This window comes from Brachyistius frenatus, unplaced genomic scaffold (assembly GCF_029030835.1).
Source record: "Brachyistius frenatus isolate BFR_SWC_R1_liver_20210118 unplaced genomic scaffold, ASM2903083v1 Contig_24, whole genome shotgun sequence".
Classification (NCBI taxonomy): Eukaryota; Metazoa; Chordata; class Actinopteri; family Embiotocidae; genus Brachyistius; species Brachyistius frenatus.
In genome coordinates, this window is record NW_027210623.1 from 939,879 (window position 1) to 956,353 (window position 16,475).

The window sequence follows — 16,475 nt, forward strand, 5'->3', positions numbered from 1 at the left end:
GAAGGTTTTTACTATCGATATCCAAATAATGACCCCATCTGTACATTGATAAAAGGATTAATATGTACTGCATGTTTTCTTTGACCCAGTCAAAAAGTCAAAATTCAGATTGAAGTGCGACTTTCTGAATGTCTTTGAGTAAAAATCACAGCCATCATATTTTTACTAATTCAAGTTTTGATCCAAAACCTCTCGCAGAAACTTACTTTGCTTTTTAGCTGTCTAGCGAGCTGTGGTGTAAAGCAGCAGAACACGTTTTCTCAGGAGGTGGTGAAGTTTTTGATAAAAGGAGAAACACTTCTGCAGTTCTTGAGCTCATGAATAGAACTTTGTGCTCACAGAAACAGTTAAATGTATATGTGATAGATGATTCATGAGCAGTATTTCAATCGTAGCTGCTGTCTGGCCATCTGAGGTGTGTGTGTGTGTGTGTGTGTGTGTGTGTGTGTGTGTGTGTGTGTGTGTGTGTGTGTGTGTGTGTGTGTGTGTGTGTGTGTGTGTGTGTGTGGGCAGCCACCTGGCAGAAAATAACGTGCTGCAATGCAGTGTCCAACTTCCTCTCTTTCCCATTTGGTCGTGGCACTTTTCAGAAAGACATTCTGAGTAAGAAGCCTTCATTCTGCAGTTAAAGCAAGCTGAGGTCCCCGACATTGATTCATAGTCAGAACAACTCTGAAGGTGGGCTGGAACAACAACACTAATTAGTCTGATGTAATAAACCCACCACACAGTTAATGACGTGAAGTTGAATTAACTGAAATTTAATTCAGCATATTATCATAAAACATGAACAAATACATGTTCCAGCAAACGCATAGATTTAACTTTGAAGTCTTCTACTAATTGTTGTTTCATTCAGATATAAAGTCTCATAAAATCGACATTATGATGCAACTAATATAATTACACAGTTCAAATCACTTGGATTCATCACCACAAACACTCTGATATCCAAAACATTTGAGTTTTTTTTTTTTTTTTTTTTGTGCGTCTATTGAATATTTTCAGATCAACATTTACTCACGATCTAATTTGCTGGGGTGTTATTGGGCCATAATCAGATTTTATAGCAGTTATAAATTTAATCAAAAGTAGGCCTGTTTGTTTTCTGTCTGCAATAATTTCATCTTCCTCTCTGCGCTAAATGGATAATGCAGCTCTGACAAAGAAAGGAAACAAACATGGTGCACACTTTCATTTAAAAATTGTTCTGATCAAAGGAAGCCAGCTGTTGTCAGAAAAAGGATAATCATCAGAAACAGTTCCTGTTTCTCAAAGCTATAGTAGCAGCAGGTAAATTCTAATTCAAAGCTCACTGTGATGAAATATGTCTTATTACATCATTTTAGCAGTTCAAATGTGTCGTTCTTTCTCGGCTCCACCGTGGACTCATATTTCTAGCATGTGCGTTGCTTCTGTTCTAGTTTCCTCTTTGTAGTTTGATGCTTTACTGACTCGCTCCAGTTGGCAAGTCATCAACCACGTTTTCAACAAAAAAGAAGCAGGTAGGATTTATGTTGCATTGCAATGCATTAGAGCTGCAATGATTAGTTGATTCACAGTTAGTTCATTGGCAGAAAATAATCTATTGTTTTGCCCTTGATTTATTGTTTTTAGAATGTTTTTACTGAAAAATTGCTTAAGATTCTCTGATTTCAGCTTCTTAAATTTGAATATTTTTTGGTTCTTTTAGTTCTTCATGATAATAAACGGAATATTTGTTTTAGTTTTGGGCTGTTTGGCGAATAATAAGACATTTTAAGCTGCACCTTCAACTTTGGGAAACACTGGTTGACATTTTTCACTTTTTTTTTTTTTTTTTTCCATTTAAGGACCAAACAGCTGAGCGATTAATTGAGGGGAAAAAAAAAATCCACAGATTAGTTGATGATTACACTAATTGTCACATGCAGCACTCACTACATTGCATTGCTGTTGTAGTGAAATTAATATTTACAAGAATTGACCCAGTCATCTTCATTAACTTGAAATCTATGAATATAGACCTGCATTGATGACATCATCAGCTTTTTGGGAGTTGGTCCAGAGATGCTGAATTAGTGAATGTTCCTGTGTTCATTTATGTTATTTGTTTTTGATATTAGGGGCAGGTGACTTTTATTTGATTTTAGGGCTCACAGCTGTAAACCAAAAACATTTTCAAATCCCAGTAAGTTGAAGACGGGTGATGTCCTTCATATCAACATCTAGGTCACTGCCATATGGTCAGAATCAAACTTCACTATATTTCTGACCAAATACCTCGGTATAGATATCACAACAATATTGTAGAAATTACTATTAGTGCTTTCACAAAATATTTAAACATTGACATTTTTGATAAATATTCATCAGTAATATGCAAACAAGGCAAATGATAGAAGAGCTACAACAGTCGGATAAATTCAGAAAGTGACACCAATTTACTATGTCCCCTCTTGCAGCCTTTAAAGCCAGGAAAATACAACAGTTACCCCAGAATATGATATTACAATATCCAAAATCTCAGGAGATATCCAGTCTCATATGACGATACGATAAAATATGGCTATAACGCCGGGCCCTGCCGACATCATCATCATCATCACAGTCGGTTCCTCTAATGTTTAGCTGATAAAATCACAAATCAATACTGTACTTTATTGTTGAGTATTGTGTGTGGTTGTGGTTGGCATGCCGACAGGAAACGATGATGGACAACGCACTCCGCACTATATCCTACATCGCTGACATTGGGAACATCGTGGTCCTGATGGCGAGACGCCGGATGCCGCGCACCGCCTCACAGGACTGCATCGAGACTACGCCCGGGGCGCCCGAGGCCAAGAAGCAGTACAAGATGATATGTCACGTCTTTGAGTCTGAGGATGTAAGTGACTCTTTTCAGATTCACAAACCCGCTGCGTCGCTGTGTCTGTTTGTGTGTTTACGAGAGAAGTCGTCTCGGGTGAGATGTCACACAGATGACAGTAGAGGAAGTCACATTGTTGTCAGAGTTCTCATTTGGCAGCTGAATCCTTCTACGCTTCAAGACAGTGGGGAGATGACACTTCCAGGTGTTTGTCGGATGTTATTTCAGCTTATCACCAGTACGAGCTTTTTCCTGAGTTTGGGCTCCGTGATCAAAGTTTTTTTTGTTATGTCATGTTTCATCCAGCGTGGGTTCTCTCCAGGGTTCTCCGGCTTCCTCCCACCATCCAGAAACATGCACCTCAGGTTAATTGGTGTGAATGGTCTTTGTTTCCGTCCGTCTCTACGTGTCCCTGTGATGGACTGGTGATCTGTCCAGGGTGTAACCCTGCCTTCACCCAAAGTGAGCTGGGATACGCTGCAGTCCACCCCCTCCCCCCCGTGACCCTGTTCAGGATAAAGCGGGTATAGATGATGGATGGATGTTTCATCCACATTATTCTAAATGTTGTTTCTCATAAATAGAAATTCCAAAAATGTTGTTGTGCACGCTGCAGTACCCACTGATGTGCAATAAAGTAAATTGACTGCCCACTTTTATTTTTCTTACCCAAACTGAGCTGCTGCTTGCCTTGTTGAAGCAGATTCAGGAAGACTTGGCACTGTGAACAATGTTGCACTGAGGAGCCAGCAGCTCAGTTTCTGTGCCAGTCAGTGTAAAAGGCTGGACTCCAATCTGTCCCCTCTTCATCTAATTCTGTTGCCAGGTTTTAAAGGCCGGCCAGAGTTATAATAGAACCGTTCAGCCGTTCATCCATTAACTTCTATACTGTTTCTGTTATTGTGGCTCCACTGGCTGCGTGCTTTGTGTCCTGTTTCCTGACTTTTTCCATTGTTGTGAAAAACTAATTGGTGGTGTGAGTTTGGGCTATTGATGCCTGCGAATTCTGCAAGAGATTTATATTCAAGTGTGGTATTCAGTTAATTAGGAAAACATTCAAATCACAGCTTGACAAAAGATTTTGTTTTAACATTCACACAAAGTTCCATTTTATCCATCCATCATCTATACCCGCTTATCCTGAACAGGATCACGGGGGGGCTGGAGCCTATCCAGCTCACTTTGGGTGAAGGCAGGGTTCACCGGTCCATCACAGGGACAACGCGCAGAGACGGACAAACAAAGCCCATTCACACTCTCACTCACACCGAAGGGACATTTATAGAACCACCAGTTAACCTGACATGCAGGTCTTTGGACGGTGGGAGGAAGCCGGAGTCCCCGGAGAGAACCCACGAAGCCACAGAGAACATGGAAACTCCACACAGAAAGGCCCCGGCCGGGACTTGAACCCAGAACCTCGCTGCGAGGCGACGGTGCTGACCACTCCACCACCGGGCCGCCAAGTGCCATTTTATCACCAAAATTCCTCAAGGGTCAACTGACTTAATATTACTACCTGTCTTCACCTACCTAACGCCTCATTAACTCACAGCAGGCTATACTAGTACTATGCTTGCTACGCTCATACAGCAAAGTAAGAAACCACCTGGTACAAAGCTTCAGCGACAAGGTGAGAGTGTGCAGTATCTCACTGGGGTTATGAAGTGGGCTCCTCCCTTCACCGGTGTTTTAAACCCACGGCACCTCTGCAAGGCTCCACAGCAGTCCTGGTGTCCCAGATCTACTCCCCTCGATACTCCCACCCACCACTCCTGCTCTACCTGCTTTACATATAAACTACTGTGACCTACATTCTTTGGCAACGTTATCTTTTTTCAAAGCCACAAGATCATGGCGATCCACGTTACCACCAATACGATACCTTCCGGACAAAAAGAAATTTGCTGTTATTTTTTGAAGTCAAATTTACACAAAGACTCACTTTTTCTTTACTCTGTATGCATGCATGGAGTCGAAGTTGGTAATAACGGCTTCAAAGTGTTGCATCTATGTGGAACACCTTCGTCACTTATGACCGACATTCTTTCAGCTGATATTGTTTCTCATTCTGTCTCTGCAGTAAAGTAAATCCACTTTGTGTAGATGTGTTTTTCTGCCCATTGTCTCCATTAACCTTCACTTCCTCTGACTGAAACAACAGCAATCTGTACACACGTTTGTTTTCATCTGTTTTTCTCTCGGTGGGAACAAATAGCTTTTGTCAGTGAGAATCCGTTTATATAATGCCTGAACCTACTCTTGACACACTCTGTGTATCCGTTGTTTGATGCCACCCGAAGCTTTATTCTTGCTGTATTATTTGTATGCAACTTGTAGATTAGCTTTTGTGGATCGAACAAAACAAGTTCACAAACATGTGTTTACGTTGCTGCTTCGTGTTCCGTCTGCAGGCCCAGCTCATCGCTCAGTCCATCGGCCAGGCATTCAGCGTAGCTTACCAGGAGTTCCTGAGGGCCAACGGCATCAACCCCGAGGACCTAAGTCAGAAGGAGTACAGTGACATCATCAACACCCAGGAAATGTACAACGACGACCTCATTCACTTCTCCAACTCTGAGAACTGCAAAGAGGTCGGTCTATATTAAGTCTACGGCACGTGCAGTAATGCCTCGCAGGAGATTCTTTGCGTCTTTTAATGCAGATATTTATTTGTGTTTGTGCAGGAAAAAACGAGACGTAAACACTGTGAGACTTTACATGTGGCACAAATCCACTTATGCTGGAGGAACGGCACCGCTATAGTAGCGTTTAGCTAATTAAGCAGATGTTACAGTAAAATCTACTCTGAGCATGTCAGCTCTTTTTTTTTTTTTTTTTTCCTGTAGCGTTTCCTCTTTAGCTAACACCGTGCCCTGAACACATTCCTGGAGGCTTTTGGAGAATTAGAAACTGAAAGTGTTTCTGCTGTACGAGCAAGGGAGGCTGCACGGGCAACAGCACCACAGCCGCTCTTGTTAGAGGCACGTGAACAAGTAGGAGTGATGGGGAACCTGGACTTTCTGGAAGCTCCGGAGCTTCCTCACCTTCACAACGGTGCGAAGAGTAAATTCATTGTCTGAAGGCCTCATGTGCGAGTAGCACCTGCTGGTCACCAGGATTGTTATCGAACAGTGAGAACGTGTATAATACTGAAATGTGCACAATAGCTGGATCTGTAAAGTGAAACATTGATATACAAGTAATGAATTGCTGTAAATAAAGCGGTGGCGATGTTTTGCTGTCTGAACTCGTATTCCGTCTCAGCAGAACTTGGTTGTCATGGAGACACCTCACCGGTGGCCTGCGGGTCAGATCGGTTTAATGGCGGTTCACGTTGTCCTGTTGTTTACCGAGATGATGCAGGTGGAGGTTTGTGATGCTGTGGAGATTGAAGGGAAAAATGTGCCACCTCTTATGTGGACGCCAACTTACTGTTGATGGTAAATGTAGTTTATTGGAGAAGTACATTCCTCAGTGCTGCTATATTTACCGAAGCAGCTGAGTTTTCCTGCTGGTGAATCCGTGCCAGCAGTGGCTCCGTGTCCTCGGATGTGTTGCGTGCGCAGTTCTGACCCCGAACCACCAAATCTTTCACTTCCCTTTGCCAAGTCTCTCCCCTTGTAGCATCCACTCAACAAAAAACATGATAAGACGCCAGATGATGTAGTTTGCAGAGAGCTCAAGCCAGGAAAGAAGGTGGTTATTCGTCAGGAAGAGCCCCGGGTACCGATGGCACACTGTAACGTTAGCAGCTGCTGGAAACACAAACAACACAAGGTGTCCAGAAAACCACTCGTTTCACCGCCGTCGCCCACTTTGTTGGCCTAAACATCACATTACAGGTGACACAAATACTCACTCAGAGGTCGTCCGACTTCAGTCCTGACGCTCTGGCTCGACTTTTCCAGCTTATCTTCTGTGTTCAGCACACCTCCGTCCAAGTGAAGAGAAAACATCCATACTAATGCACACGTGGGCTCTCTCGCTGGCAGCATCCAACCAAAGCTGCCCACGCCGAGATTCATTGCAGCAGAGTGATTCAGTTTCTGTTGGCATCAGAGGGAATTCACCGCCAGTCGCTGCTTTGTTCTCAGCAGCTCAGTTTCCTGATATCCATATCCTCTCTACTCGCTAAAGAGACCCGACCCCGTCAGCTGCAGGGCTGCCGTTACACCGCCGATCCCGGCTCTCATCCGTGAACGCCGGTTAGAAGAAACTATTTTTTCTGACAGGTGTCAGGAAGGAATCATAATGTCTTCAGTGATAATGAGTTCTTTATACATTCTCCAGCCGTTTGTAGTCTGAGTCTGGTGCCTCTCCAGCAAATATCTGAGATGAGAAAAGACTGGAGCGAACAGACCGGTAGCTTCAACACTGGTGCGTTTTCTTCAGAGGCAGTGTTGAAATCAGCTCGATGTGCTCCAATCATATAGTTTGAATTATGAGATGTCAGTATTTGTTCATGATGAAACGGAAAAATGACCAACGGACCGTCTCCTTCCTCTCCACAGCTGCAGCTGGAGAAGAGTAAAGGGGAGATCCTGGGTGTGGTGATCGTGGAGTCCGGCTGGGGCTCCATCCTGCCCACAGTTATCTTGGCCAACATGATGAACGGCGGGCCGGCAGCTCGCTCCGGCAAGCTCAGCATCGGAGACCAGATCATGTCCATCAACAACACCAGCCTCGTGGGGCTGCCGCTCGCCACCTGTCAGGGAATCATTAAGGTACCGACACCCTGAAGAGGCGGCTGAAGCTGTGAAACACATCACGGGACTTGGTTTTTAAACATTCAGCCAAACGATGTCGGTGAAAATGAACGAGCGTTAACATTTGGTGTGTTTTTTCTCTCGCTGTTGAAGGGCTTAAAGAACCAAGTCCAGGTGAAAATGAACATTGTTAGCTGCCCTCCTGTTACCACGGTCCTCATCAAGAGACCAGATCTAAAGTATCAGCTGGGATTCAGTGTCCAGAACGGCATTGTAAGTACAAACTGAGAAATCAATTACACATATAATGTGGACAGATTGTTAACTTGAATGCTCAGTGTGGTATATTCTGTATATTTTACCAGCACCATTTTCACATTCTTGTCTCAGCTAAGATTCACGGTCTTTATTGAACGCTGAGACACGCTGTGTCAGTGTTGTGATGAATTGTTACTTTGACCCTGATTCAATGCCCGCTGAAACAACGTGCTTATCTTTAGCGAGGACGTAACGTGTCATCAGTTCCATCGTTTAAATGTGAATTATAATCTTTTTTAGCCTTACGGCCTCAGATTCGGATGCCATCACCATGCTGGTGTATTTCTGTTATAATAAGCATTCAAGTGCATGAGGACATTTTGATTTGTGTGTTTTCAGATATGCAGTCTGATGCGAGGAGGCATCGCTGAGCGAGGCGGCGTCCGTGTGGGTCACAGGATCATCGAGATCAACGGGCAGAGTGTTGTGGCCACAGCACACGAGAAGATTGTCCAGGCCCTCTCCAACTCTGTTGGCGAGGTTAAACAGATGCACACAAACACACACACACACACACACACACACACACACACACACACGGAGCACGATAGCGTCCCGACACAGACACTTGCACGTAACGCACCGTCGCGGTCAGTAAACGACACCGTGCAGACGAGGAATGGATACCGGGAGCGCTCCGCTGTTTTAACACATCGAGTTCGGCGTCCGCGTCGCGGGGAGTTCTGCTCGACCTTAAAGCCTCGTGTCACTCGGAAGCAACTGTCTGAACTTGACGGGTTGTTTTATCTCTCATTTTGACATTTTAACGGAGAGCCTTCATTACAGGTTAACAGCCGAGCAGGGTTGTGAGACGAGTACCGAAATCAAACCTTTATGCGGGTGAAATAATCCGCTGGCCCCATGCTGCCATCGTGGGTTTTTAATCTAATACCAACAAGCCGGTGTACAACAAAGGAGTCACGTCTCCTTGCTGCCTGATCTGGTAAAAAAAAAAACAAAGGCCCACTCAACTGCATTATTTGCCTGCCTACTGAAATAACCTCAGATCCTCATTGCATTACCCGATTCACAAAGCAAACCCACTCGAAATAAAACACTAGTAAACCAAATCTAAACAAGCAAATCGTAACCCAAAACAAATCGCTAGCGAAAGTAAAAATCGAGCCTAAATAAAACAAATATTAAAGGAATCCAGACTCGGGAGCAAATAAGTAAAGAGAGAAGCCAACAAACTATTGAATAATTACTACAGGAAGCATGTAGTGCGTATTTGGACACTACAAGTCCGGACTTCTTGACTTGTGCGGTTTCTAGTTAAGTCTTAGTGAAAGATTAAAGAACTACTAAGAGCCAAACCTGCCACACTGTTGAAAAAAGCTGCTAAAATATAGACATGCATGTCTGTTGCCATGAACAAATATATATATATAAAAAAAGACCCTTCTTAGGTCGTTACTTTTATACAGAAACCCTCTAAATTCACCTTTTTTTTTTTACTGTCTGCTTAGTGATGAGATCTCTTGGTTTGGGTCCATCACTTTCACGCCATTGTTTACACACACACACACACACACACTGATGCACACAATTGTCAACAGGATGGTGTTGTTTGTCCATTTCATTGAAACTGTGCTGCCGTCTCTGTCCCTGCCAGATCCACATGAAGACCATGCCGGCGGCCATGTTCAGGCTTCTCACAGGACAGGAGACGCCGATGTACATATAAACGACGGCGGGGGACGGCTCCGCAGGACAGCCTCTGATCGGTTATCTTTACAGTGCAAACCGAGCTGACTAGCGGAGGATTACTTCTCCCCGTCCGTTCATTTTCTCTTTTCCTTTGGGCTGTTGACTTCAATTCTTCATCATCTCTCTCTTGTCTGTGCTTAACATGCAACAGCCATTTTTATTGACACAAGATGCTTAATCCATCTGACCAGCTGAAGAGGCAGCGTGAGTGTGTGTGTGTGTGTGTGTGTGCGTGTGTGCGTGTGCGTGTGAATACTGTTTGTTATTTATTTGTCCTGTCTGTGCTTTTCTGATGAGTGTGGACGGACTTATCGAGCGAATGGGCCACAGTTTATTTTTTTATATTCACGTAATGCAATATGATACTTCTGCTATACTTCTTGTATAGTTTCATTTTCCTCTGTGTTAATTTATTTCTCATGTAAATACATATTTTGCTAATATTGTGACCTTGTGGGGAGGGAAGGGAGCCACGGCTGCATTGTAAATACTTACTGAAAGCAGACCACGATGACGGCAGAGACACAATTAAAGGCCGGATATCATGGTAGTTGCCCGTGAAAAGGGGAATGAGTTACGTGTTTGAAACGTTGGGTTTAAATATGCTCAGTTGACATGATGTACATGTGAATCAAACCAATGCTTGCAGCAGGGGTTTATGGGAAAAACGCCATATCCTTTTGATTTACTGCATTTTAAGGCAATACACGAGTTCAACCTCCGAACGGCAAGATACGTCTTTTCTAAATCTCATGTACAAACACTCACACACATTTAAATAACTGGCACTATTAACATGCATCGAAACTGCTTTTGATATCCAGTCACATGTATGAAAAATGAAGTTTTCTTTTTGTGTGCTACTCTACTGTATGTTCATCTTTAGTGTTCTGATTGAAACTCATGCATACTATGAGTGGATTGTGAATGTAACTGTGTCGTGTGAGCTGTCTCATTGCCATAAGCAGTATTAGAATGTCTGTACATAAAGAGAAACTTGTCTAGTATTGTGCTCATGTTAAAAAAAAAAAAAACAGAACAAAAACACAGGTTTCAGTCACTGCAAACATCTTCCCAACTGTACGTTGGCCTTCAGTTGTGAGAGGGAAAGAGAGCGAGCTGTGAATCACACTGTGACTGAGGAAAGCCTTACCACGGAGTAATGGTTTTGCAACGCATTGTAGTAAATTTTAACCGTATGAACATTATCTGTTGCATGCCTAGTGAAGTAGTATCATGTCATTGTGGCAAGATAATAAAATCTGAGCTAAACCTGGCTGGATTTTTTTTTTTTTTTTTTTTTTTTGGACCTGATCAAGCTGCAAACTGAATCTAAAAATAACATTTGGATCGCGGTTGGAAACCGTGACTCTACTTTCAGGGATCGCCCGTTTGTATGGAAGCCTGCTAATGCCAAGAAAAGAAGGAAAAAAAAAAAAAGGTATAAAAATAAATAAATGAAAAGTTTGACATGATGAAAACTAAAAACAAATCAAAATGATGATGAAGTCAACATTTTGAATTAGCTTTGAATTTAATTTAGCAAGTAAAAGGAAGTTGATTTTATCAACATCAATTTAGCAAATCTTATGAGATTAAACTATCATCTGTAAATGCAGGTTGAAACAAATGTTTTGGCTTGTATCAAACGCTTGGATTTTATCACATTTATTCAAAGCAAAAATGTTTATTTGAAGTCGAATTTTAAATTCTGGTTTCTGGTTGATTACCAGGCTGTGTCTTTATAGGAGTTACCAGATGTCTCATTTTCATACAACAATCAAATAAACAAGCAGGTTTTTGATTGTGAGGAAATAAAAAGCTGCTCACAGCTGCAGAACACATGACAATATCTTTTAGCAGGCAGGACAAATCTGCAAAGATCTTGAAAAAACAGTTTTTGTGCATTTTGTGGTGAGGTTGAATGCAGAGACTGTACGTACTATGATCTCTTGGACACTACAAGAGCCGGTACTTACTGCAGGCTCTTAGTATGTTGAGTGGAATAGACCTTTTTCATGGCAGACATTTTGACTGGTCTGACTGCAGTTTTCCTCATTTGACAAATTCAACAAGTCTCCTGTGAAACAGTCTGCTGAGTGGCAAGTAATAATAAATGTTCATTATGTGAACACTAAAACTTAAGTGCTCCTCACCGCACACATCCGCACAACAGCAGCAGAGAGGAGCGTTCATGTGCTGAGAACTAATGTGATAGATTTGGTTTTTAATTTTTTTTTTTAAGCTGTTTTTTTATTCTGTAATGTTTTCATAATCAGAAAAAAATTACAAAGTTAAACAGACTCAAAAGCGTGAATACTACATGTGACTGATAAGTGGGTCATTCAGGTGTCATTGATGTACAAGTTTCTCCACAACGCAGCACACAAACTAAACAGAGGAGCAGCTCACAGCTGGAAATGCACTCCGTTTCCTTCACTGCTGAATTCATGGATTTCTTGTGTTCCAACTATCGTACATACTGGTACAATTGTCTGCCAGCGATTTCACTTTGAGCCTCTGGTGCCCCCTAATGTTTAGAGTTGGGTAGTGCAGATTCAGCAAAACATTATAAAAGAAATGTATCGCGCTCTGTGATTTCAACATTATTATTCAAAGATTTATTTTCTGTGCTACAGAATAAATTTTTTTTATTCAAATGTAAAACTCAAGAAATTTGCTATTTAGATACAGTATGACGATGATTAAAGTGTTTATGGAACATTGCTGAGCTTCATAAAATAGTCATTCGTACCATTTGACGCTAAAAACATTGTCTGACCTGCATTCAGCTCAGCAGAGAGGCGTCTCAGCTCTGTGACCAGTCGTCTCTCTGAACTCGCTCCGTTATCGGTCTCATAGGATCAATGTCCAGTTTGTGCCCGTCACGCTGAGTCGCTCTCAGTCGGTCTGTTTGGTTTCACTGCAGCGGGTCACTTCAGGGGTTCTGGTCTTTCTGGTCACACTTTAACATGACCTTTATCCCGAGACCCTGACGCGTGGTCTCAAAGGCCTGGACCGCCTGCTCCAGGGGGAAACGATGGGTCACGAGGGGCTTGACGTTCACTTTACCTGATGCCAACATGGCGATGGCCATCGGCCAGCTGCAACACCAATAAAAACATGTCAGTTCACCAGTAACTTTAAGAGTTTATCATCAAGCAAAATAAAAAAATTAAAAAAAAGGTGTAATTATTAAGGTATTGGAACAAGAAAAGAAAGTGGTAGATGTTTTCTTACGTATTGCAGTAGCGGAAGACCCCTCTGATGTCCACTTCTCTCACAGCAGCGTTGATCAGAGGAACGGTGGCCATCTCAGAGCCAAGACCCACCAGCACCACCACGCCTCCGGAACGAGTTCCCTGATGCGGAAAAAAAAAAATCAGGTATGACTTGGATTATTTTTGTCTGCAGATACTGAAATTCATTTATGCTCCATATCAGAAGTAGAGACCGATAAGAGTCAGTGGTGGAGAGGATTCTAATTCTTTACTTAAGCAGAAATATTCTAACACTCCAAAAATACTCTATTACAAGTAAAAGCTCTGCAGTCAAAATGTGCATTAACCATCAAAAGAGTGTGAGTGTTACATTATATACTAGATTATTACTGCAGATAATTCACGTGAAAGTAGCCTTTTATGATTGAAGTTAGCCGAGATGTTGCTAATTTTAACCGTCTTAGATCCTGTTGAGGAGTTAAATCTTTTATAATACATCATATTTTATGAGCTGATCATATAAATAAATGTACCCAAGTAAAAAGGACAACGTCTAATTCTAAATTGTAGTCGAGTAGAAGCTCCAGTTTTCCGTGTGTGGTTCGTGTGGAGCTGCTTAATCCTGACCACCTGTTTGAATGGTCTTTTACTGGCTCACATACATAGATGGCAGTTTGGATGCTGCTCTCCACACCAGTGCATTCGATGGTAATGTGAGGCTGAGCTCCCAGCATGTCCTCCACCCTCTTGGCCAGCTGCTGGGCTCCGTCTCCCCTCTTCACCGTCAGCTGGAAGTCGGCGCCCAACTCTTTGGCCATCGTCAGACGCTCTGGAGACAAATCTGACCCCAGCAGAGGAAGGTAATGACAAGCAGACGTTATGAGGATGTTATCGGAGTCTGTGTTGTATTATTTCAGCCGAGGTTGGTGTCTATAAACCGTATGTTACCGGTGACGACCACCTGCGATGCCCCCATTGCCTTGGCCACCAGCAAACAGACCAACCCGATAGGCCCTGTAGGAGGAGACATGCATACTGTAGAAGCTGCATCGAACCCGTGTTCCATAACTTTACTCCTATTAGGAAACAAGTGCTTCAATACTTAACACACGTCTTAAACTTTCATTATCTTGTTTTCACAGCCTCGAGCTCATGTTAAATATTAAGTATTCTGCAACATATGTTAAGGTTCTCTGGCTTTTCTCTCTTGTCGAGTCAGTTTGCGTCTTCGGCTTGTGACTACACCCACCGTGTGTTTCTGATTCCTTACTAGCATGGGAATGCACCTGAAAATCAGCACAACCACCTCTTCTACATCAGTTTGCAGCTCGCTCTGAGGCACTCTGCAGTAGTTTGTTGATGGAATACATCTACAAAAGTTGCTGACTCGTTGTATTGTGCGAGTTTCAGATGTTTGGCTCGGTCTTACCAGCGCCGCAGACCAGCACGGTGCTGCCGAGGGTGACGCCGGCCCTGCGGCAGGCGTGGATCCCCACAGACAGAGGTTCAATCAGAGCTCCCTCCTCAAAGGTCACATTATCAGGCAACCTGGACGGTTGAAAACCAGACACAGAAAGAGAAAAGAGGAAGAGTACAGTGAACAGGATATGTGCAGAAGTTAGGCAAGAGAATTATCCAGCAGTCAGAGGTCAGGTAGTTTGTGAGGTCATCGGTAGTGAAAAGTCATGCGAGGCTGAAAACACTGTTACTTGTAACAGAAGTCGGCACTGTGCTTGTAGTATCGGCACAGGTTTCCATCGTCAGGGGGCGTGGCACAGAAGAAAATGGTGGGAGACAAGTTATATCGTCCGTTTTTAAAGAACTCGTCCATCTCGCGAGGCACACCGGGCTCAATAGCCACTCGGTCACCTAGAAGAGACGAGCTGAAGTTTAGCGCGCGGGAGGAGTTTGAAAAGGTGACAAAACCACAGTGAAGCTCGGTGGGAACTTGATTATACCATAACAAGGAAAGGATGGAGAGATACATATGTACATTATACAGTGTATAAAAGGACAGAACCATGACTGCAGATCAAATAACCAGAGAACATTCCTGAGCTAAAAAATAATGTTAGGAATGTAAAAGTGTGTCAAATTCCCTTTAAACAGAGTAATCAGATGGCTGCGCTGCACATTTCCTCTGCCGCTTCACAGCTCTGAGTCCACCAGGAAACACCCACTTACCTACTTTCAGGTTCTTGACTGCCGAGCCGACCTTTACCACCCGCCCTGATGCCTCGTGCCCCAGCACCATTGGTTTCTTCACCACAAATTCCCCGATTCGACCACGCTGCCAGTAGTGCACGTCTGACCCGCAGATCCCAACAGAGTGCATCTGGAGCAAAACCTCTGGCAGCAAAACCAGATGGACAAAACAGACATTTTCATTTGATTAAATCATTTAAATATGAATTAACAAAATGTCATTGCAGTCTCATTTTTAAGTTTACTACTACCTGAAAAAAATGTCTACCAAATGTGTTTGTTTTGACTGTCAGAATGAAGTAAATCCACTATGGCTCATTTGTCTTCAGTTCAAAATGTATTTCTAAATGAAAATGCAGCAGCTTTGAAGCTGAGAATCAAGATTGTTCCGAGTTAACTGGAGGGCTGGATTGCAAATATTTCCTTTTATTAGATACACAAAATTTCCACAGCGACATATTGCACATTTTAAATTTTAAAAGTTTTACCTCAAAATGATTTGCATTTATTTGTTTGTACTAGAAACACACTTACCGTTTGGTCCTGGCTCTGGGACGGGGCGACTCTCCTGCAAGAAACGGACATAATGGAAAAAAAAAAAAAAAAAAAAGTTGCAGTCAGTTTGATTCCCAGACTACATAAGAGATATGTAAAGTGTAACGCGCGAGCTTGTGGTGTGTTTCGTACAAGCCTGAGGTCTCCCTGAGCGTGCAGCACCACGGACACATTATCCTGGAACATGTCAGAAGCAACACCGAGCTGCCAACCAGGAGAAGATGAAACAGACACAAACCTGTCCCGTCCGGAGAGAAATGTCTTAATCGTCTGTCAGTGTCAAAGTACAGCGGCAGGCTGCAGCCTACTGCTTCCTGATGGCGGGGCTGGTGTCAAAACAAAGCACGTGATTGGCCCAAGAGCCGCGGAACAGTCCACTTTGAAGGGTGGACGATACCACTAAAAGGAATGGAACTGCACTTGCGAAAATGTACATGCTACAGCAATTACTACTTTAGTTTACTCTGACAAATATTTACACGATGTTGTTCTTGATTGTAGGTTGCTGTGGAGTCTTTGTTATCAATTTAATGTCACGTAATTGGCAAGTAAACCCTTTTTCCTCGTCGTATTACTTAAGTCCGACAAGACTGTCCAATTGAAAATAGGCTCTTCAGTTTGTTTTCTGTTGGAAATAAATCATGGACATTTTATCTGACGAAGTAAATGCAGGTTACATTTTTGTATGAAACATACAGTATTATGATTACTACTGTGATTCAAATCAGATATTTGGCAATAGTATTTCTCTTCTCCTCAAGGTTTCCCTCTTTTGGTGGCTGCATAAAGGGAAAACTGAACCCGTTAGCATCACCCGCCTTTTCAGGGATGGTTTGTTTCATTAGGCTACGTGAAATTTAGTGATTGTATCAGAGGGATAGAAATAATAAGCAGATACAATAAAAT

General features: G+C 42.8%; 2 protein-coding genes across 7 annotated transcripts in view; one reads left to right on the forward strand and one right to left on the reverse strand.

Annotated features, from left to right (window-relative positions):
• The window catches only part of apba2b (amyloid beta (A4) precursor protein-binding, family A, member 2b), a 59,531-nt gene extending 48,671 nt beyond the window's left edge, over positions 1 to 10,860 (forward strand). For all 6 annotated transcript variants that reach the window (XM_069697623.1, XM_069697626.1, XM_069697628.1 and 3 more), the window contains 6 exons: positions 2,684 to 2,869; positions 5,266 to 5,445; positions 7,366 to 7,578; positions 7,714 to 7,833; positions 8,218 to 8,358; positions 9,494 to 10,860. In XM_069697623.1, the coding sequence (XP_069553724.1) occupies positions 2,684 to 2,869; positions 5,266 to 5,445; positions 7,366 to 7,578; positions 7,714 to 7,833; positions 8,218 to 8,358; positions 9,494 to 9,565 (912 nt within the window). In that variant the 3' untranslated portion in view covers positions 9,566 to 10,860. The remainder of the gene's footprint in view (positions 1 to 2,683; positions 2,870 to 5,265; positions 5,446 to 7,365; positions 7,579 to 7,713; positions 7,834 to 8,217; positions 8,359 to 9,493) is intronic.
• A 380-nt stretch (positions 10,861 to 11,240) lies between these two features.
• On the reverse strand, positions 11,241 to 16,414 carry sord (sorbitol dehydrogenase). Its single transcript, XM_069697653.1, has 9 exons — positions 15,702 to 16,414; positions 15,549 to 15,582; positions 14,994 to 15,158; positions 14,519 to 14,678; positions 14,239 to 14,357; positions 13,758 to 13,823; positions 13,472 to 13,650; positions 12,829 to 12,950; positions 11,241 to 12,692 (listed from the first exon to the last, which is right to left on the reverse strand). Exons 1-9 carry the CDS (start codon positions 15,753 to 15,755, stop codon positions 12,527 to 12,529), a joined length of 1,065 nt encoding a protein of 354 aa, XP_069553754.1. The 5' UTR covers positions 15,756 to 16,414; the 3' UTR covers positions 11,241 to 12,526.
• Positions 16,415 to 16,475: the final 61 nt, after the last annotated feature.